This window comes from Dermochelys coriacea, chromosome 13, assembly GCF_009764565.3.
Source record: "Dermochelys coriacea isolate rDerCor1 chromosome 13, rDerCor1.pri.v4, whole genome shotgun sequence".
Taxonomy (NCBI): domain Eukaryota; kingdom Metazoa; phylum Chordata; order Testudines; family Dermochelyidae; genus Dermochelys; species Dermochelys coriacea.
In genome coordinates, this window is record NC_050080.1 from 11,464,350 (window position 1) to 11,487,421 (window position 23,072).

At 42.0% G+C, this 23,072-nt stretch overlaps 1 protein-coding gene across 1 annotated transcript in view; it reads left to right on the plus strand.

Annotated features, from left to right (window-relative positions):
- The window catches only part of LOC119842139 (piezo-type mechanosensitive ion channel component 2-like), a 58,714-nt gene that overhangs the window by 9,897 nt on the left and 25,745 nt on the right, over positions 1 to 23,072 (plus strand). Inside the window, exons 7-21 of the mRNA XM_038370057.2 lie at positions 1,019 to 1,192; positions 3,873 to 3,976; positions 4,608 to 4,771; positions 6,197 to 6,373; positions 7,600 to 7,743; positions 8,521 to 8,721; positions 9,881 to 10,085; positions 12,173 to 12,274; positions 12,418 to 12,583; positions 13,641 to 13,884; positions 15,343 to 15,439; positions 18,105 to 18,267; positions 19,552 to 19,641; positions 22,107 to 22,222; positions 22,800 to 22,868. Of these exons, the coding sequence (XP_038225985.1) occupies positions 1,019 to 1,192; positions 3,873 to 3,976; positions 4,608 to 4,771; positions 6,197 to 6,373; positions 7,600 to 7,743; positions 8,521 to 8,721; positions 9,881 to 10,085; positions 12,173 to 12,274; positions 12,418 to 12,583; positions 13,641 to 13,884; positions 15,343 to 15,439; positions 18,105 to 18,267; positions 19,552 to 19,641; positions 22,107 to 22,222; positions 22,800 to 22,868 (2,216 nt within the window). The remainder of the gene's footprint in view (positions 1 to 1,018; positions 1,193 to 3,872; positions 3,977 to 4,607; positions 4,772 to 6,196; positions 6,374 to 7,599; positions 7,744 to 8,520; positions 8,722 to 9,880; positions 10,086 to 12,172; positions 12,275 to 12,417; positions 12,584 to 13,640; positions 13,885 to 15,342; positions 15,440 to 18,104; positions 18,268 to 19,551; positions 19,642 to 22,106; positions 22,223 to 22,799; positions 22,869 to 23,072) is intronic.

A 23,072-nucleotide genomic window follows, 5' to 3' on the forward strand; every position in this document is an offset into this window, starting at 1 on the left:
CCTGGAATGTCATAAATTTGAGCTATGTTGTATTAGTTAATGATTGTAGCCACACTGAGGCGCATGGATGAAAGGACTAGTATGGGTCCAGTCCTACAAGGTGCTGAGTGCCTCCTCTGATTTCAGTGTGAGCTGGGTACCTCAGCACTTCCCTTGATAAAGCCCAATAAATTCACAGCATTATTATGAGATTAATAGTGCAGTGAGGGTGTGTTACCCTATTTCCTTTATTGGGACGTACAACAGCTCCCGGTGGTTTCTGTATTTTCAATGATGTGGCTAAGGCAGGAGGATGTAGGGTATAACCCAAACAAACCACAATGGGTGACTTGCTAAAATACAAACCCCAGGCTTGCTTGAGGGACTCATCATCTTTTTTTCTTTTGGGAACTATTGCTGATGTTAGCTTGAAAATATTATAGTCAGCTTTTCTGGAAAGACTCTGTACTTTGTTTAGCTAAATAGTTTGAGGGTTTTCACAGTAATTGTAGCCACATAGTGGTAGATTTTTCTAAAATCAATGGAGTTTATTCCCCCACACAAAGTGGGACTTGGATCTTTCCTGAGGTTAGAGAAAGAGAGAGAGACAGCAGGAAGGAAGTTTGGGAATAACATTCTGTGCTTGAAAAAGACAACAGGGTTCTTTATGTGAACTCAAGATAACATTGAAAATAAAAGGGTGTATCTCTGTAGATGAAGTGTAGTGAATAGCCCCTGCCAAGACTTCAGAATCCAGGACAGGATTTAGGGAGACCATGACTGGTAGCACAAGGCTCCGTCAGCCTTCTGGAATCTTGAGATCTAGAGAGAACTATATGGTCTCTCTGCATCCAGAAAGCCTCAATGAAGAATCTCCTTGATGCTCATTAAAACTGAGATCAGTCTATTCTATAGTAGCTCCATATAACTAGCTACCTCACTATATTCTAGAGTAACCTTTTTCTGTATCCTTACTACAAATGTGTCCCTTAGTTAATAAGGCTGACCTGTGAAAGGCTTTTTCCTTTTTACCTGACAGGTTAAAAGACCTGGGTCTTGAACAGTATGACACGGTAGAACTGTTTGCTAAGATTCTGCTTCCTTCCACTTTTCTCCTGGCCTGCATCCTTCAGCTTCATTACTTTAGTGAGGATTTTCTGAAGATCACTGACCTGAGAAACATTCCTATCAAGCATGAATGTACTTTTGGCAGGTATGTGACCAGATCTGCACATTGGTAAACTGCCAAGCATGTGAGCATGTTTCTACAGAAGAGTTATCAGCTGGAAAATGAGACTTGAAAGTGCTTTACAGTTTATATATTTACAAGAATTTATATTGGTTTTCTGATGCACATGGAGGAACAAATGCACTTTACAGATAAATTAGGCCCGCAACTACAGCAAGTCTAATTGGTGCATGCATTTGTTACAGCTGCACATACAAAATGGTACCTCCAGAAACAAATACTTAGTTGTGATAATTTGTCCTGCACTTACTCAGCTGGGGGAATTTCACATAAACACTGGTCACATATATGCATGTGCAATTACTATGCTTCGCTTATTTGAAATCTAGTCTTTTAAACATAATAGGCCAAATTTTCAAAGCCATGCACAATGGTTGTGCCCATAAAGAGATGTGCACAGTAATCCCACTTTGGCATTCAAAAATTCCTCTTTCCATGCAAAATTCTGGGGCTTTCTGGGTGCATTGGTATGGAAACCTTGTGTCTTGGTTTGAAAATTTGCCTCAAAATAAGAGTCAGACAAGAACAGAACAATATAAACTTTCCTTACTTTCCAAAATATTGGCAGGAATTTTGATGGAAATCTTATTATGTGTGGAAATACATTAATATGTTACTTTCCCTTAATGAATTGTAATGACTCCTATTATACCTAAAATATTCCATGTTAATTTTGCTGATTTTCTTTGGATAATAAATATTGTATGTTTTTTCCCCTGAATGGAGGGGATGGGGATAATAGAAATATGCCAATATATATGATACATACATAAAGAGCCTGCTCCCACTGAAATTCCGGTTAGTTTTGTTATTGATTTCAATGGGAGCAACACTGAGCACATAAACTCATCTTCAGTATAGTACACACTGAACCATTGCCACGTAGCTTGCAACATAGGTAAATGTTCCTACCAGAGAAAGGGCCCAATTTTCAAACTTGGGTGCCTAAAAATCTTAATCCTGCATTAGGCCATGCCAGCATGGAGCCCCATGCCTATGAGAATTCCCATAAATACCAAAAAGATCCTTGAAACACGCGTGTTAGGTGCTTAGGTGTTAGTTTGAGCACCCAGAAGCACAAATGCATTCCCTGATTTAGTAACCCAGCTTTGAAAATTGAACTCTGTATAATGCCAGAAATATTGGTCCCATCTTATTTTTGGAGGGGTTTTTGGAAAGGAAGGTACTAGCACTGAACCTCATTGTGATGCAGAAGATAATGTGAGAAGATGAGGCACGTCCTGTCAGCCATGTGCTAAAGAGAACATATGTTGACTTTATGCTATATTTTCTCTCTAGTAAAAAGAAAACTGAAACCCAGGTGTATTTCCTGGCTGACATGTGAGTTCATTTAATTTCTTCATCCTTTTCCAAACATTTTCTTTTTAACTATATGCAGCACCGTTATTTTGATTGTACTTCATTCTGCCATAGGATAACACACAATGGAGCTCAGCAAAGATAGTAAAATATGTCACTGATGGAGAGGGGAAGGAGAAATAGGGAGTAGGCCATCAATAACCTTCCCATACATGTCCTGGCCAACATTTTCTTTCCTGTATTGTAGGGCAGTATTCTGTGTGCAAGTTCGCCGCTTTCCTCACTCAAGGTGGATGCACTGTAGTTGGTGCAGTGTAGGGTCAAAACACTTGTTTAGTGTGTTGAATTCTCTCTCTCTAATGGTTCTCCCCAGCAAGGATAATCACTGGCTGCTTTCTGTTAGCTGCTTACTGATAGCTCGAGTGGTAGGTGCTGAAGGTGTTGGGTTTGATTCCTATTAATAACCAGGGATACTGTATGAATGTGGCCATATATAATTTGTGAATTGCTTTGGGCCTGTTGGGATGAAAGGCTCCATAAATCTGTAAGAGATTCATATTAGTACTTGTAGAAAACTAGACAGATATCAAATATTTGATGTTATATTTTTCCTGCTTTTAATTTTCAGGCTTAAAGAAAGTATTTGGAAACTGCAAAACAGGTGAGAATGAAATGACACTGAGGAATGCATTTCTCTGTATGCTTAATTGGAGTCTACTCTGCTCTTGATGCCTGGATGACACATAGGTGTAGCTCTGATTAGGAGTAAATGGATTTACTCGTGTTACTTTTCCATGAATTTATAGTAGAACCAACTAGTATATTTTGTACTTAGAAATCGGACATTGGGAACACTTGTTCATATAATATATGCAGCACTGTCATAGCATGTCTAAGAAAATATTGGAGACAGATTTTTTTAAAAATGAATTAATATGAGATTTGTTTGCTTTAGTTTAGACCCCAGGCTCACAACACAGTAGTATTATTTACAAACATAATAGGGTGGGATTTTCAAACTTGCTCAGCTTTGGTTCAATTCTGCTCCTGTTAAATTCAGTGGGAGTTCTACCACTGATTTTAATCAGAGCGGAGCTAGGCAAACCATGAGCTCATTTGAAAATCCCATCCATAAGTTATACATATATCATAGGTGTATACCTCAGCTTTGTATTCTGTTCCCTTTCAGTTTAGTTGCAGGCAATTAAAAATGGATCACAATCTGTGTAATATCAGAATATGTCTAACTCTCTTTAACACTACAAGGTAAAGGGATCAATGTCTAAGTTGTCTGGCGTTAGCAACTTTCTTGCATTCCCAATAGGCTGGCAGCCAATGAACTGCATGGTGAAAATCAAACCACCTTGGACAAGATAGAGAAGACAACAGTGGATGAAATCCTGGGAGAGGCTCAGCAGGAGAAATCAGGTGATGATATGATATTGCAGCATTGGTTGAATGTTTTTTTTTTTTACATGGAGCAAAGCCAATACTATGTAATTTATAGGCAAGTACTTGAGTATTCTTATTCTAGGGCTTGATTTCAGGCATTGTAGGTGTATAGCAGTGGGACTCCTGCCCAAGGGCTGACCATACTTGCAGTCCTTGTCCTCCCTAAACACAAGGGCAGTAGGAAGCAATAAAGAATAGGGAGTATGGAGATATAAAGCATGGTATATATATTGTTTTTTGGATCTAGGCCCCAAATACAATTTTGCTTTATTCCTAACCTGACTTTGCTCTAGCAGGAACTGTGATACAGTGGAATTCACAGCTTATTTCTTAAAGCTTAATTGCATCAATATAAAATAGTCAAAGCCAGAGGAAGGAATAGCTCTCCATGAATGAGCTATTGTTGACCTCTTTAATCCCATATTTCTCCACCACAATACTGCCGTCCCAAATTCTTCCTTCCTTACTCTGATGTGGAGGATGAAGATATAGCTGACAAATCATTTTACAAACCAGTAAAAATAGTAAAGGATTTCTATTGTTCTGTTTCCAAAATCATCTTTAAAAGTTATTTTAAAGCACTAACCGAGCACTTTTCTTTTCTTAGTGGGAGGGCCTAATAAATGTAGCCTGGTGATCGACAAGTTGGCTTCTCTTCTCCTGCAGTTTTTGGAAAAGTTTCATAAAACTCAGGTGTTAGCTTGGAGAGTCCTAGAGCTGCATATCCTTAAAATTGTCTCCACTTGGATCATCTGGATCACTCTCCAGGAGGTCGGTGAATAGCATGAAGAACCTGAAAATATCAGTTGTTTTCTGCAAACACCTTTCCTGGTGCTACAAGAGACTCAGATCCCCCCCAAATCAGCAGCCATGGCCCGTTATGTTCGTATTTTAGGCCAGTAACTGTAATCCTCTAAGTACATAGAAATGTATATTAGTGGGGGTTGTTCCTGAGTCTAATGAGGTCTACACACACTGCATGTTGCCAACCTGAGCAGCTTCCTGGAGTTTGGCTTTATTGTTAAGTCAAGCAACCAAACAAACCTCAATCTAAATGATCTCTGCAAGCTGGCTGTTTTTAGGGTTTTCCATCCAACACCTCTCCCCTATTCCCTAGTTTCCTCTGCTTTTTGAAAGGCTTTAAACACTTTTATATATTCTGGATGGACCTGACTGAATCGACGTGCTGGTACTTCTCTGCTATAAATTCCAATGCACCTTCATAAAGGGTTCATTTATATGTAGAGTCCTAGAATCTGCCAACCTGCTACAAAGCTTCACTGTGCCTTTAATGCACCAGCTTGCACACTGCCTCCAAGGTCTTCTGGGGAATGTAGCCAGCATGCCACCCTTAAAGAAGATGTAGCACAAATTCTCATCTGATGATGAACAGCTCTGCTAACTTCTGTGGTGGATGCCACAGAGCCATGGCCTCACTTCGACCCTATTCTTCCCTGCCCCTTTAGTTAAGTTTACTTGAATTCAGGAGAGCACAAGGACTTCTATTGTGCCTAGATGTGGGGCACCATCTGACTTGTTTTAGAATTTTTAATCATGTGATACGGCATAACAGAGCCTACTTGGTTTTCTTTTCGGTTTGCTAAGCAAAGTTTCCTTTCCTCCCGGCAGCCATCAGAATAAACCTTAGTTGAGACTCAGGTGGCTTATGTAAGTCAGACCCAAGATTTCATAAATTAAATGCATGTGCAAATAGCTAGTTAGACAGGGCTTCACCAGAACCCAAATTGTTCCGGTTTGTTTCTGTTAAGATCCAGGTTTTCATAAATGTTTTTCATGAATCTGTCTGTGCAAACTGTAGACATCAAATTTTACAGAGCTAGGAAACTACATAACAGTGACCTAAATGTCACTTAGTCCCTTGCAAGGTCAAAAGTCATCCTTAAATATCAGTAAGAGAAAAATGTAAATCAAAACTATCACTTACTACATTTACATAACACAAGATTTTCTAAACATCAGGAAAGGACCTTTCTGCCCAGCAGTGTTACGTGCCATCCCAAACCATCAGGGCATATTTTTTCCTCAAATAGTCTTTTGCTTTATCTAATAGTATATCTGTTATTCCCGTATTGTGTTGCAAATACCACAAGCTGAATTCCTCAATCCACAAAACACACCAGCAAAGAGGTAAGTTACAGTGAAACAACTCTGATTTTTTTCCTGCATTTATTTTAGGTATCTTTGATGAATTACCCTTTCTTCATCCTTTGGGTGTTTGCCCTGCCCTATCCCAAGCTCCGCCCTCATGCATCAAAGATCTGCACAGTTTGGTCCTGTGTGATGGTTATCTGTAAAATGATGTACCAGTTGAAATTCATCAGGCCGCATGACTACTCCTCAAACTGTATGCAGGTGAGCATTCTAAAGCACTCGGGTCCTGATTCTGCAAACACTCGGGATATATCTAGCATAGCTTTTTGAGTGAGCAAAAAAGTGAACCTCCCAGCCTGGGTCGACAGACTCAGAGGGCCAGAGTGAGCCTCGCTGGTCAAAAATTAGCTGTATAGATGGTTCTTTGATGTTGCATCTCAGACTAAAGTTCAGGCTCTGAAGCCTAGGGAGGGGATGGGGTTCTTAGTACATCGCACTCAGCAAAGATCTGTGACCAGCCAGCAAGCAGTGTCCTTCTTCAAGTTCAAGAATATCTTTGAATAATGTGCAACTTCCATGCCACAACAAGACAAGATTTAACATAGTCCTGGGAATGCAGTTCTCTCAGCCAAAGCTTTCCTGAGATGCTTTTGTTGGTTTGCATTTGATAAACACCTGTGCAATGTGAAAGGGAATGGAAAGTTTTGAAACTTTCTTGTTGAAAGATGGTAAAGAACTGGGGCTATTGAAGATAAATGGAGACCTTCCTTTTGTGGGCACAATTCATACCTACAGTTTTCACATCTGCAAAAATTGGTGGGTTAAATTTTTGTGTTGGCAAAAGAATTAGAGTCTCAAATATTAAGCAGGATGGAAAGCTACCTGATTTGTATTTGAGCTTCAAAATGATGGCAAATTGAGACAAAAAGAAGTTACTTGCTCATGGTCACACAGCAAGTAGCAGATCCAGGATTCATGAGTACGGACTGAGGGCATGTCTACACAAATATTTCATGTGTGGCAAGCTGGGATGTAAATTTACTGTGCTTCAGTGTGCCATGCACAGATGAGACGTGGAACCTGCTGCATACTAAACATACCCTGTTTCAGTATTAGGTCAAAGTACACTAAGGAACTTAATTTCCTTTACTCAATCACTTCTCTCTTATGTTACTTACTGGGCATAAAGAAATGAATTGTCAATAGGCTTATAAAATTAAAAGATGTATAAATGATAGTTATGCATATAGAAGTGTTGCCAAGCAAGAAATAAACCAAGCACTCTTAGGTGAAATTTTTGGAATAGAAAATCATCCATACCTACCACAAAAAGCATCTGTTCCATTTGTGTGCATTACATTCTGGATATAAATTAAAAAAAATACTTTAAACACAGTAGGGGAGCTACTAGGACTTGTGCTTATCCCTATGATTGAAGGAGTTAGTTTCTGAGAGTGTATTTCAGACAAACATGCTTCATTCTATAGGGGCTATACCAGAACAGAACCTACTATCATGAGAGCCTGGATGAGCTGTTGCAGAAATCAGCGTTGTACATTGCTCCTGTTGATCCCGCCAATTGGTGTGGAGGGTTACGGAAGTGCGGTGACAATGTTTTACCCTGCCTGAAGGTAGGATTCTTATTGTGCTGTCTTCTGTCACTATTACTAAATAGAGTAACTGGGGTAATCAGCAGCTTCACTCAGCACAAACCTTCTGCTGATATGTCAAACTTTGACAGGCGTAAGCAGAAAGAGGAGCTTGAAATAGGAAGAGGGAGCAACATGGGAATCTGAAAATTTCTTTAAAAAATAAGTTCTGGTTATATCTTAATAAGAAGATGTGATAAAAAATAAAAGGTGACAGGATAGATGGAAGAGAGAGGAGATTTACCAAAGAAAATGAGGTGGTTTTCTCAGCCATTCTTCTGTACTTGGTTTTCTTCTCATTCTGCTTCAGCAGCTGATGAGACACCAGTAAATGTTCTTCATACCTTCAAGAGTCATTATTGTTTGTTTCAAAGAACATCTTATCCCTTGAAATTGCCACTGGTCTGTATCCAGTCTAGCTACCACTCCAGTATTATGGGAGAGAAGTCCATGGGAGACTCTTTTCCAAGACATGTTGCAATGTTTCAGGAGAGAAAAGAAGCATTTATCATTCATTTCTCATAGTACTTATTCTCATGAGACATTTTTATAGTGCTGTAAATGTACATGGCACTTCACAAAACAGAGCAAAAGCAGAGCCCCTGGCATCCAATGTAACGGACAAGACACAGCTCAGAACAGCAGCTTAGTTGTTGTAAGCTCCATTTGTGCTGCCGTTTGCTTTTCTCAGTGTGGGTTACTCAATATCACATTTAGGATGCCATTAACATCTGGTGCCATTTCATTCTGCCCTTGCAGAGCCATCTCACCATCTTGGTATTAATGGTAATAGAAGTGACTGTGCATCACCACCAGCTCTTCTACCGGACTCAAAACCAGCTGACGCCACCCGTTACAGGGATCATTTTTGATACCATCACCCGAGAGCACCTGGATGATGGGTTACTCAGCTGCATCAAATACTTTATCAACTATAGTTTCTACAAGTTTGGACTAGAGGTGAGCAAATATCGGGGAGAACAATCCTCTTTGGACTTAGTCTGCAGCAATAGCTCACTGAGGCATTAAGAAGCCTGTGGAAAACACACACACAGACAGAGAATCTAAATTCCCAAGCACAACTCCATTGACTCCCCCTAGAAAATGTGTTCCCATGCAGATATAGGCAGCAATTAAAAGAGATCAGATTTGCACAGATGCAGAGCTCTAGGGCTTGATTCACCTCCCTGGTTGGAGCTGGTTGTTATTTGAAGCCTCCCCTGCCCAGGTTGCCACACCAGAGAGCAGATTACAGTATCAGGGATTCAGTTTGGGGAGGGCAGCTTTAAAATCCAGGCTGCCTGCAATTTATGGCCTGCTCTCCTTGGGCTTATCATGCTCCATTTCAAGGTGGCAGCAGCTGGCTCCTGTGCCCCGATGGAGTGCTGCGCTCTCTCTCCCAAAGGATAAGGAGGGGGAAGTTCAGCAGAAAATTTTTATTGCTGCTATAAACAATTTAACATGTCAGCAGGTCCTTTTTTTTGCCTTCTGGTGATGGTTTTCACTGTAGCGTGAGGTAAATGCATTGTTTTGTGGGTACATCCTCTTTGAAAACCTGGCCCTTGTAGTCAGAGTCATTCCCTTCACTACATGAGCTTCTCTGTGTTTCTCTTCATAGCATTGGTTCAGGGAAAGTCACCCTTCTGGAAGAAAAGGCAGAATTTTCCCTCTTCATATCTTATTCCCTAGTGACCAACTCTCCTTTCCTGAATCTATCAACTTTGACTACGGCCTTGTCTACATGGGAGGGTCTTACCAATACAGTTAAACTACTATAGTTACATGGGTATAACGCTCATGTGGAGGCTCTTATTCTGGAATGAGTGCCTTGTTCAGATTAGTTTAAACTCCTTCTTAAGTGATGCAAGATAAACTGAAAAAAGCCTCTCTTATGCCAGAGTAAGAGTGTCCACATGGCTGGGCTATACTGCTAAAATTATATTGGTTTAAATTCACATCTTATCTGATACCAGTACGACTTTCCCACAAAGCCAAGTGCTAACACTCCCTGCAGTGGTGACCTTTGAAAAAGTAAGCAGTCAGGAGGACTTTCTGAGCAACCGTGGGCTTTAACTGATGCTGACGCCGTCCGCCTCACTGGAACATTCCATTCTTTCAGATGTGTCTCATCGTGGCTGTGAATGTCATTAAGCAGCGTATGGATTTCTATGCCTTTCTCCATGGCTGCTGGCTGATCTACCTGCTGCACCGCCGCCGAAGGAAAGCAGTGGCTGAGGTCTGGCCGAGATACTGCTCTTTCCTTGCCAGTGTCATGACCTTTCAGTATTTGCTGTGCATTGGCCTTCCTCCTGCTTTCTGCAAAGGTAAATGCAACATGGTGCATTGTCTGAGTGGGGGCGGTTGAGTGAACACATATAAAAGCCCCCAGGAGTCACTGATAACCTGAAAGAGGACTGGTCAAGTCATGACGTGAGGGCGGTTGAGCCATATCCCATCCAGCTCTGCAAGGAGAAGAGGGCATACAGGGACACCGAAAGGGGAAAGTCCCTGGTCATGGTGTGTAAGCTAATGGGAGGTAGGGGGTGTTCTACAAACCAGGGAATGTAAATAAACACTCCAAGCCTCAGTAATCTAACACCCTTTCCTCAGGGCTTGTTTATTACCTACCCCTAAAAACAACACCAAATCAACTGAAAACCACTGGGCAATAATCCCCAGAGGCTACCGCCCGCTCGGAGAGGAGACCCATCCTCTCCTCTTGGTTCTCTTGTGTTCCAGCTTAACTTTCTTTTAGACTCCACCACGAGCATCCAGTGACCAGACTTGTTAAACCTGTTTAAGCTGAAGCACCTTTATCTGGTCAGGTGACCTCCAAAACTTACCCAAACATTATATTAGTATTACAATGATTATTATTACATCCCTGTAAAATTGTGTCTTTTGTTTGTAGCTTTTCTCTCCCTCTCTTTTCTTCTCTATGGTTTTTCCCCTTCAAAAGGTTACAGTCACATTAGGATGACTGGCTTGGTTTCACCTCCTAGCATAGGTGACACGCCATGTGCTCTCCCTGCACTATGAGAATCAGAAGAGCCAAGCTATTCCATGATTCCAGAGACACCAGGTACAGCCAAGGGACGGGAGGGGAGGGGGCAGCGAGGCCACAGCAGAGAAACAGATGAGGTGAGGTATTTCAGGGGGACCAAATAGCTTGTAACTCACTGGCTGGGGATCAGCTGGCTCTGAGCTACAACAAGCAGAGGTCAGAGAACACACTGGAACAGACCGGGACAATTCCGTCTCTATTCAATCCCAAGCCCATGTGGTAAACTGCATGCCAGGAATAACACTACAAAGATTTTAAGTTCTGGTCCAGCTCCCCTTAAAGTCAGTTGAAAGATTCTCTCACGGGGTGCATTACTCACGGCCAGGCTGACGCCCCCTCGTGATCACTTTGGGGATTAGCTTGAGGCTGACGCACCCTATCCACAGCTTGCACACCATCACTCCGTCCCTGATTCAACCTACAGCCCCTCCCCCAGCTGCTGGAGCTGCAGCATCCTCTTCATGGCTCATCCCTTTGACCATGTCACTATCCATGTTCCCCCTTCCGGGGATTAGCGTCTCAGTCCAATAATCATGCCACTTCCCTAGTGGCGACTGGGGAGAGGGGGGGACCCGGGCCCATCCACTACTCCAGGTCCCAGCCCAGGGACCCTGTATCTTGCAGCCTCCTGCTGCATCTCTAGTTCCTCTAATCACTGCTACGATCCCCTGGATCACTTCTCCATGGCCCCAGCATCTTCTTTGCCTTTACTGCAGGGCACGATCCCCTGGATCACTTCTCCATGGCCCCAGCATCTTCTTTGGCTTTACTGCAGGGCACTCAGCTGTTTAGTCCCTGTAGCCAATCAGGAGCTGTCTCTTGCTCCCTCAGTCCCTGCCAGCAACTGACCTGTCCGTGGTGCTGGCTTTCTTTCAGTCTGTTAGGGATACAATCCTCAGCCTTTGGGCTCCCAGCAGCTACTGACCTTTATGCTGCCCTGCAGTTCCTTTTATGTGAACCTGCTGGGCCCTGATTGGCTGTTCCTTGCCACCTCTCTCCTATTGACTGCGCCCCATGCAGTCTCTCTAGGCCTCTTTTAACTCTTTACATGCCAGTGTGGGGTGGATGCCCTGTCACAGACTCCCATTGAATTCTTCAGAGGCTTGATCCAACTCACACTGGAGAACTCACGTCCTCAACACTAGTTGTTTCAGCACTGATGAGCGCTCACTTTTATTGGTAGCAATAGTGCCAACCCTGTGCTATCAGGAGGATGTGCTATTATCCTGTCGTGTGCCATTTCCCTTGAGAAATGCCGGTGCGCTTCAACTCGAACATTTCTAGGCTGTAAGTTCAGAAATTAGCTTAAAATGTTTTGTGTGACAAAAAGAACCCCTTTGCCAACAGATTATCCGTGGAGAACCTCTCGCTGGACAATTCATTCCAATCTGATTAAGTGGCTCTATCTGCCTGATTTTGCAAAGAGACCTGATGCCAGTTTTCTCCTGTGTAAGTATCAATCAATCCAGTGCAGCATTTTACTGTCTGAAATTCCTGCTGCTATCTACTAATCATTGTCACCATAATATTAAACATAATCAGAGTAGTCTTGCCTGAAGCTGCTAAGAAGCTGTTTTCCTGTCTCCTCCCAGATGACTTCCTGCTTCTGCTTTTTGCCTCCCTGCAATGGCAGGTATTCGAAGATGAGAATAAGGCTTGTGTGCGAATAGAGGCAGGAGATAATGTGGAGATCAGCCATGAATTAGACCCAGCTGCTCTCAGCCAGTACAGCCCTGTGCCAAACTTTATCCACTGCAGGTAGGAACCAACAAGTTTTGCTTTGGATAAGTATAACAGGTGGAAACATAGAATCTGGATTTTGAAGGTGTTTGGATATAAGATTTTATCAGGCCTTTAAGAGAAGTAGAGGGCAGCTGTGCAGTTTGGATCTGGAGCCAGATTTGTGCTCAGAGTCCCCATCCAATCCATAGTTTATGGGTGTTTGTAGGTGGGCCTCATCTTTAGTTACAAACCTTTTAATAATTAATAGATTTCAAAGCCAGAAGGGACCACTAGATCACCCACTCTGGCTTTCTGTGCAACACAGGGCAGAGGATTTCACCCACTTACCCCTGTTTTGAGCCCAGTAACTTGTGTTTGACTAAATCATAGTTTCAAGATGGGCATCCAGTCTTTATCTGAAGACATCAAGAGATGGGGAATCCACCACTTCTTTAGGTAGTTTGTTCCAACAGTTCATCACCATCACCCTTAAAAATTATAAGCTGACCCATTGCTGCCATGCTGCTAAACTCTAGCACTCTGTTGGAATTCCCTATGTCTAATATAGTATAGTAACTGGCTTTTAGTATAATCAATGCATCCAAATAAAATGTCATTTCATGACAAGGTGGCATGATATCAGAGAATGGACTGTTACAGTATCCTAGGATAAAGATCAAAATAGATTTAGTTAACTTTATCAGCTCATTAGCAAAAGATCTTGAGTGGGTCTATGCAAAGTTCATACTGTGTGGAAATTTTTTGCACATAGCATCTTGTCTCTTCTCTGTCTGAACCAACAATGTATTTATGAACCACTTTAATTTTTAGTGTAATAGACAGATAAAATAACTGTTTGCAAAAGGAGTGGGCAAGCCTATTATCTCAATTCACCTGGTAGAACTTCTACCTAGGGAACACAAAGTTCACTGATCTAGTCTCGACTGAGCTGGTGTATAATGTGTAGATGCAATGGGGTGCTGCCATAAGTCAAGGGGCACTGTTGGTTTAAATATTTAAGTGCATGGCCACCAGTTGGCAGACACAAGAGTCGCCCTGATACTGCTCTGACACTTCATTTCCCCTCCCACAGGTCCTATTTGGATATGGCTAAAGTGATTGTGTTCGGCTATCACTTCTGGTTTGTGCTCTGCCTGATTTTTATCACTGGGACAACTCAAATCAACATATTCTGTCTGGGCTATCTGATGGCCTGTTTCTACTTCATGCTCTTTGGAAGCAGTCTCCTTCTAAAGCCGGTCAAGAATATTCTCAGATTGTGGGACTATTTGATTGCATACACTGCCTTAGTTATAGTGATGAAGAATCTTCTGGCTGTATGTATTATCTTTCACAGAATTAGGAAAATATCTGCCCTCTGGTTATTTTTAATATTACAGTAGGACCTAGAGTCACCATCCAAAATCTGGGACCCAGTGGGCTAAGGAATTTACATGTGTATGATGAAAAATGTCCCTGCCCCAAGAGTTTACTATCTCAGGCCCTGATCCTATGATGACCTCCTCATGGGCAGATCCTTGAAGTCAGTGAGGTTCTTGACAGGCAAAAGGTAGAAGAAAGGGAAGTATTAGTATACCCACTTTTCAGATGGAGGGGACGAAGGACACAGAGTTCATGTGACTTTCCCAAGGTCACACAGGTAGTGTGGGGAACAAGGTCACACAGGTAGTGTGGCAGAGTGGGGAACATCACCCAGAACTCATGAGTCCAAGTCCAGTGCTTGAACCGCATGACCATTCATCCTCGCTATTTCCACAGCCAAGTAATAGCCAGCTGGCAGTGGAATCAGTGGGCTTCTGCTGTGTGTGGGGAAAGCAGGATGTGGAGAGCATGGGAAAGGGGCCCCCACATGTTCTGCAAACGCAGAGCTGTGGGTGAGGTTGGTTTCAGGAGCTGTGGTGTGCAGGGGAGGTGAGTTTCAGGGCAAGACTGGGGAGTTACAAGGGCATGACCAGGGCTTCCGCAATGAAGTGGCTTCACTGGCTAAAGCCTTTTTCTCCATGCATGAAGGGATGGGGACACAGCCGCTTTGAAAGCTAATAAGTCCTGAGGCCACATAGTGGCTCTGTTACTGGCCTATGGGGCATGATTCTGCCACCCATTTGTGGAACTCCCCTGGGCACAGTCCACTTGTGCTCTCTGTGACAGTGACTGGAATATGGCCCTGTTTGACTTTTCCAGTTCAATTGATTTAAGCCCTTTTATATGATGATAAATGTTACATAATAAAATTATGCACATTTCAAAAAAATAACTTGGCCCTATATCTCTTTCCCCTAGAGGGTGGGGAAGCATTCACAGCTGTGATCTGTGCTGGAGCTCTTCTGTGGATGAAAGGAAGATGTCTTTCCCCAGGCTACTCATGCAGCACCTTTAATGAAAACTAAATTCACTTTAAAAGTAAAAAAGAGTTTTCAGAAATAGCTTTCTGCTCATGAAAATCTATCAGTCCATCCATTAGGGACATGTGGCATGGCTTGGCCCCAGCTTTCCACGTGCAGGCTCTCCCAACAGCAAACAGAGAGTAAAGCACTTTTCTCTAATTACAGGCTGTTCCTCCATGCTGCCTATCTTCTCTGTTCCTTTGGCAGGAAAGTGGGATACCTGAGAATCCTCTTCTCTAGCTAATTCAGGAACAGCAGCTAGAATGGCTCATTAAACTGACCCATCACACTACTTTGGATAAAAACAGCAAGTGCAATTAGAGCTTAGATAAATGAATACAAGGAACAAAATGGTGCTGAGCCTTTTCACTGTCTCCTTTTTGATTGTAGATTGGAGCGTGTGCCTATCTTGATAAGTTACTGAGAAATCATTGCTGGCTAATACAGACCTTTGGCATGTTCTGTACTATACCGGGGTATGACTTGGGTAAGTAGCAAATAATGAACAGGCAGAGAGGAGGTACCATTTGATTGTAATTTCAGGAAAACATTTTCTTGCTGAAGGATAAGCAAAAGTCTAGTCCACTTTTTCTACAAAGCCAATAAAACACTGTATCACTAGCTGTGCAAGCAGAGACCTGTTTATTGAAGTTGAGGTCACAAATGTGTATGGCATGTAACAATTCCATGTGGAAACATACCATGGCCCAGCTAGTCTGGGAAATAGATAGGAGCTAGATGCTCCAGAGAAATGTAGAAAGCCACCGTAATACACCCTAGTCATTCCAATGTGTTATTGCATGTGGGGTGTGTGTATGTGAGAGAGACAGTGACCACAAAAGAGTCCAGAAGCCACTAGTGGAATTGTATAATGGCTTACATAGGGTCTGATCCAAAGGCCATTGAAGCCAATGAGAGTCTTTACATTGAATTCACTGGGCTTTGGATCAGATTATAGAGAATGAAAATAGGAGCTGAACCGGTAGTCCTGACTTGCTGCCTTCCTATTCACGGTTGCACTGTTTCATGTTGTCTGTAGCAGAACCTGAGGGTTCTTTATAGGCTGCAAATTGCTGCAGGTTAAGTATATGTGTCTGTCAGTTTTTCCCTGCTGTGTTGTAGCATGAAGACTGGATACTTCCTGTCTCAGAGGAACAACATGCAGTGAAGCATTTGTACAGCTGGTGTGATACTTTAGATCTTCAGTGATCTAAAAATAAAAAAAAAAAGAGTCCTACAAAAAGTGGAAATTAGTGGAAATAACACAAGTATGTAGGGACAAAATTAGAAAGGCCAAGGTACAAAATGAGATCAACCTAGCTAGAGACATAAAGGGTAACAAGAAAACATTCTACAAATACAATAGAAGTAAGAGGAAGCCCAAGGAAAGGGTAGGCCTGCTGCTCAATGGGGGAGAGGGAGAATAATAACAGAAAATGTGGAAATGGCAGAGGTGCTTAATGACTTATTTGTTTCTGTTTTCACCAAGAAGCTTGGTGCTGATTGGACATCTAACGTAGTGAATACCAGTGAAAATGAGGTAGGATCAGAAGAGGTTAAAATAGAGAAAGAACAAGTTAAAAATTACTTGGACAAATTAGATGTCTTCAAGTCACCTGGGCCTGATGAAATGCATCCTAGACTACTCAAGGAGCCGACTGAGGAGACATCTGAGCCATTAGCAATTATCTTTGAGAAGTCATGGTAGACGGGAGAGATTCCAGAAGACTAGAAAAGGGCAAATATAGTGCCAATCTATAAAAAAGGCAAATAAGGACAACCCAGGGAATTACAGACCTGTCAGCTTAACTTCTGTACCTGGAAAGATAATGGAGCAAATAATTAAGCAATCAATTTGCAAACATCTAGAAGATAATAAGGTGATAAGTAATAGACAGCATGGTTTTGTCAAGAACAGATTGTGTCAAACCGACCTGACAGCTTTTTTTGGGTACCAAGCCTTGTGGATGGGGGAAGCAGTAGATGTGGTATATCTTGACTTTAGTAAAGCTAAATACTGATACTGTCTTGCATAACCTTCTCATACACAAACTAGGAGAATGCAACCTAAATGGAGCTACTAAGGTGGGTGCAAAACTGGTTGCAAACTGTTCCCAGAGAGTAGTTATCAGTGGTTCATAGTCATACTGGAAGGGCACAATGAGTGGGGTCCCGCAGGCATCAGTTCTGGGTCTGGTTCTGTTCAATATCTTCAACAAGGAGTTAGATAATGGTGTAGATAGTACACTTATAAAGTTTGCAGATGATACCAAGCTTGGAGGGGATGCAAATGCTTTGGAGGATAGGATTATTATTCAAAATGATCTGGACAAACTGGAGAAATGGTCTGAAGTAAATAGGATGAAATTAAATAAGGACAAATGCAAAGTCCATTTAAGAAGGAACAGTCAGTTGCACACATACAAAATGGGAAATGACTGACTAAGAAGTAGTACCTTGGAAAGGGATTTGGGTGTCATGGTGGACCACAAGCTAAATATGAGTCAACAGTGTAACGCTGTTGCAAAAAAAGTGAACATCATTCTGGCATATATTAGCAGCAGTGTTTTAAGCAAGACACAAGAAGTAATTCTTCTGCTCTATTCTGTGCTGATTAGGTCTGAACTGAAGTACTGTGTCCAGTTCTGGGCGCCACATTTCAGGAAGGATGTGGATAAATTGGAGAGAGTCCAGAGAAGAGCAACAAAAATTATTAAAGTTCTAGAAAACATGACCTATGAGGGAAGATTGAAAAAATTGGGTTTGTTTAGTCTGGAGAAGAGAAGAGTGAGAGGGGACATGATAACAGTTTTCAAGTATGTAAAAGGTTGTCACAAGGAGGAGGGAGAAAAATTGTTCTTCTTAACCTCCGAGGACAGGACAAGAAGCAATGGGCTTAAATTGCAGGAAAGGAGGTTTACATTGGACATTAGGAAAAACTTCCAAACTGTCAGAGTGGTTAAGCGCTGGAATAAATTGCCTAGGGAAGTTGTGGAATCTCCATCATTAGAGATTTTTAAGAGCAGGTTAGACAAACACCTACCAGGGATGGTCTAGATAATACTTAGTCCTGCCACGAGTGCAGAGGACTGGACTAGATGACCTCTCGAGGTCTCTTCCAGTCCTATGATTCTATGATTTCTCCTGTGTAGCTCTTCCTGAGGACGAGAAATGCGAGCTGCCTGAAAATGAAGCAGGGGTTGTTTGGGACGCGATAAGTTTCACTTTCTTGCTGGTCCAGCGGAGAGTCTTTGTGAGCTATTACTTCCTCTACGTAGTGGCAGATCTGAAGGCTGCCAAGATCTTAGCTTCCAGGTACATGCACTGGATGTAACAAGTTTAAACCAACAGTCCTCAATGGTGCAGAGAAGTTGGAAGCTCCCACCTCTCTGTAAAGAAATTTGGTCTCTCTGGGATTTGGATTTCTGGGGATAGTAATGGGGAGCCTCCCAAGGTATGTGTTCCAAAAACAAGGGATCCAGTCAGACAATTATTAATACTTGCTGAGCACTGGTAATGTGCTCAGTGCTGTAAAAGTAAACAAGATATGGCACCTGCCCCAAGAAGCTTACAACCTGACTCAAGCCTCTATAATGCCCTGGGTGATGATGCAAACTCAAGGTGGGGAAGAAATCTTGCAAAGGTTTCATGTAAGGAGAGTGACTTAAGAAGGCAGATGCTTTAAGTGCTTGAGGCTCCATTGCAATGATCATGCCTTAGCAAACTTATCAGTGAGGCAAGAGATGAGGATGGGTCTATAGTAAACCTGGCTTTAGATCCTAACTTTTGGGACCACATACTTCACACAATGGGCAGGGTGGGGAATATAGACCTTTTGTGACTGTTATAACATTCATCTGTAGTTCTGAGGATTTCAGTGGAAATCCTGAAGGGTTTGACAAGCAGATTGCCATGTGTTTAGGAGCTATGTTTGGGCAGTATCAGAAAGTGGCAGAGACAGAAAATATGGCATGTGCCATAAAAAAGTGTCACCTAGAATAAATAATGTGCAACTCTGAACTATGGGGTTATAATTCCATTGGGACGTTTGTGGGACACTGTAGTCCATGAAAGAGAAGCTTCTTGAGGTGGAGAGGATTCCCTTTACCCTTTCTACATTCCTCTCCCACTTCAAGTTTCTGTCTCTCGTTGTCCCTTATCCATTATTATATCTGCTTGTCTGTTTCTGCACTTACAATACACCCCTTAATATGGTATTTAATATCTATCAAGCCCTCTCTCCGTTCAAATTTCTGCTGGAGTGTTTTACCCTGAATCATCCATCTCACTGCCAGAGTGACTCTTCACTGAAATCTTCAGAAACTGCTGTTGTTATTGGTGGAATCAGAGGTCTGATGTCAATCTCTTTTTTACCAGAACTCACCAATCAGAGCCCAGAAAATGATGTAATTGCTGTCAATTACCTTAATCCACCAATGAGAATTGAGACAGAAGTGTCACTCCAGTGATTTACCAGATTGATAATGCTTTGGTTAGCGGGGTATATTTAACATGGTCTACCCCTTTGTGGTGTGATGATAGTTGCATGCTGCAGAATGAAGTGTTTATCGAATGATCTGGTTTGTTTCACACATGCAGAGGAGCTGAACTGTTTGAAGTGAAGCTGAAAAAAGTTGTGGTGCTCAGATTGGAGGAAGAGAAAAAATCATTACAAGCCATGAAAAGACAGTAAGTTTGCGGTTCATTTAAAATCACATACTACCTATACACCACATATCTAACTGGTGAATACAGGGATGTGTAATCTCTTCACTTCTTTCTGTATTCTATACTACAGTATAGGATACTATATTTTCCATCCTCTGATTCCCCCTCCCCCAACCTTCTTAGTGACTCATAACTCAAATCCTTTCCCGCCACTATGAGGAAGAGTTAGGGATAATGCTACAAACAACAACAACAACGGTAATAAAATGAAAATAGTTATTGATGAGCTTCAAATGGAAGGGGGTCAAAATATGTACTCAGTGCCCAACACACAGTAAAAACTCCCTGCCCGTATTCTTCTGTCGGACTTTAGGATCCTGATAGAGGTAGTTCTAGGACAGTTTTGGACTCTCGACAATAAGACCAGAAAGCTATTGACTCAGCTCCATGGTCGATACTACAGAGGAATTGTAACACAGGCCAGCTGTTTGGCTGGTACAAGATCCCTTGTGCTGGATGACAATCAGCTGTTCTGTGCCATGGAATTTTAGGCTTTTCACTGTTTGAGAACAAATTACTCATAGGATCAATGATGGTATCCAATCAGAAGGATTGTCTACATTAGGGCTTTAGCCAGTAGTGTAGCTACACTGGTACAAACCATATCATATTGCACTGGGGTAAACTGAGGCTGGCACTAGTACAATATATCCCAGTTTGAAACCAGGATAAGTCCCCATTAACACATCACATCTACAAAAGGGACTGGCACCGGTACAACTACACCAGTGCAGCTATAACACAAGGCTTTATTAAAGAGTCCCTCACTGGAGATGTCCCCATTCAGACAAAGAAAAATCAACCTAGAGATGTATTAAACTTCCCTTGAAGTCTGAAAGGATGTGTGAAATGTAGACCCACACTGTGCCTATAATCATTAGCCCCACAGGGGTGATAAATCTGATTGTACTTGGCAGTGTCAAGTCCCTGGTGCTACATGATTACTGATGTGGTATAGACAACAGCCCTGTAAGAAACAATATAATCTGCCTGGTGCTATCAGACTGGAATAATGAGACCCACTTTCCTTCTTGCAGTGGGGACTGGATGAAACCTCGATTACTCGTTAGATAAGCAAAGCTGGATCAAACATTTCATGTCATCTGCTGCAGAATTTCACAGATGTTTCCTTGCAAAAATCCTGAGTTAAATGCCAAACATTTCCTCACCACATGCAAAGTTGGCCAAAAGCCAAACATTGGTGGAGTTTATTTTGGTTTGGCCTATAGTATTACATGCATATATCAAACTGCTTCCTGTTTTGAATATCAGATCTTGGAATGGATAGCTTCCAAATCTTAGACAGGTCCAAAGTAAGCTGTGCTCAGTAAAAAAATAATAATAATACTAGCAACAGTATACATAGTCAGATGAATAATTATGCTTTTATTATTTCCTGGCTGGCTAGCTTGCATGTGTTCTTATGGAGGTGACCAGCCTTCTCAGAGACATATGCTGAGCCCATTCTGGCCAAAGGGTATGTTATTATCACAACGTTTTTTCTTAGCTGTCAAAGGAGTGCTCTTCAACATCTGTATTCAGAGCCGAAGCCAATTCCTACTGAAGTCCATGCAAAGATTCCCCTTGACTTCAGTGGGGTTTGGATTAGCCCTGTTACAATGTTAATATTCTCGAGTTAATTTAAGCCCAGTGAAGACACAGGCCTCCTGTTTTAGTATCAGTTATAATATTTTAGCTAGATATGCGCTGGGGCTAGTGTTAGTGCTTGTGATAAAAGCTTCAAAATGGAGCGTATTGGTGACACTTCAGGTGTTAGGAGGAGATGGTGGGGAATGAGATTGAAAGAGAGAGAGAGAGAGAGAGAGAGAGAGAGAGAGAAATGTCTAGTTTGGGTACAGGACTGGGAGCCGAAAACTCCTAAATCCAGACCCAGCTCTGACAAGGCCTCTGCTCCATCTGTGTCGTCAGACAAATTGTTTCCACATTTACCATCTGGTGCTAGTTACCAGGGGCTGTTCCAATTTTTTCATCGAAAAAAAGTTTTGACAGAAAAATTTGGGTTTTCAACAGAACACAGTATGTAGAATGCGTGTAGTTACTTGAAAATTTTTTACTTTCTTCTAAAAACCCAAACCCCAAACATTTTTAGCTGAAAACAACATTTCTGGATTTTGGTAGTTTTTGGCCAGAAATGTTTATTTTGCGTTTTGTTTTGTTGTTGGTTTTTTTTTTGACAAAAAGTCAAAATTTTACATGAGGAAAAACACCCATTTTCTGATCACTTCTATTATTAATACTATGTTGGAGATAACAATGACCAAGTTGGGGCTCATATGTCATGGGAATTTTTTGAGGATCACTATGTAATGTTTGTAAGGCACTTTGAAGTGAAGACAGAAAGCACTTACTTATCTAAATGCTAATGATTTTTATACTCCTGTTTGTGTTCTGTCTTAAACCTATAGAATGGAACTAATCAAATTGAAGCAGAAGAAACTTGACAATTTGAAGCAGAAGACACCAAGCCCAGAAGAAACAGCTGTGGATCAAGCCGCCAAAGAGCAGCAGCTGCTAGATCTAGGTGAAATGATGTTGTCATGTTAAATAGCCTGTGTAGTGACAACAGCATGGAGAGAGATCACTGTGCCTTCCCCTTCCTCTGCTTTCCATTTTCGCACTGCTGTGTTCCACAGTACACAGTAAATTTCCTTTTCACAACTCCAGTGCTGCTGAGGCTGAAATTCACATTCAGCCTTTGCATCCAAAGCCAAAGTAATTGGGCTCTGTCCAGGTCTTGTCTTTAAGTCTGTGGGATGAATTTAATCCCTAAAATCCACAGTTAGGCCACTGATCTTTGATATAAACTCCCTCTGCTGCTCCTCACGATGGGGTGTCTAGGCAATGGGATTCTGGGGTATGAGATCCAGGGAATGGATCCTGCCTGCAATTCAGAACTGCTGTGGAGAACCCCTCCAGGGCTCACAAAGAATAAAGAGATCTACCTGTACATAGAGCCAACCCACAGGCTCCAATGCAGTCCCACAGTGGGCCCTGCACAGCTTTGTGCATTGAGAAATGTAATTCTTTTAAGTTGTGGAGAGAGGAAAAAAGATCTGTCCATCTGTTTCACTATGTACATTCTACAACTACCTTTGCAGAGGAGGGCGGCAAGAAGGAAAACGAGGACAAGAAGATATGGTGGCAACCCTGGGTGACCCACGCCTCCAGTAAGTTTTCTGTGTGCATTAAAGGTTTGTGAGCCACAACTAACTGGAAAAATGACATATATAAGTTAGGCAATGTAGCTTGCTAGAAACTGTGTCTTTGCACACAGTTGCTGGGATTGTACACAACAAGAACCTGCTGAAACTTTTTGTTTGGTTGGATGATTGCGTTTTAGCACCACACTCAAAAAAACAAACAACAAACCA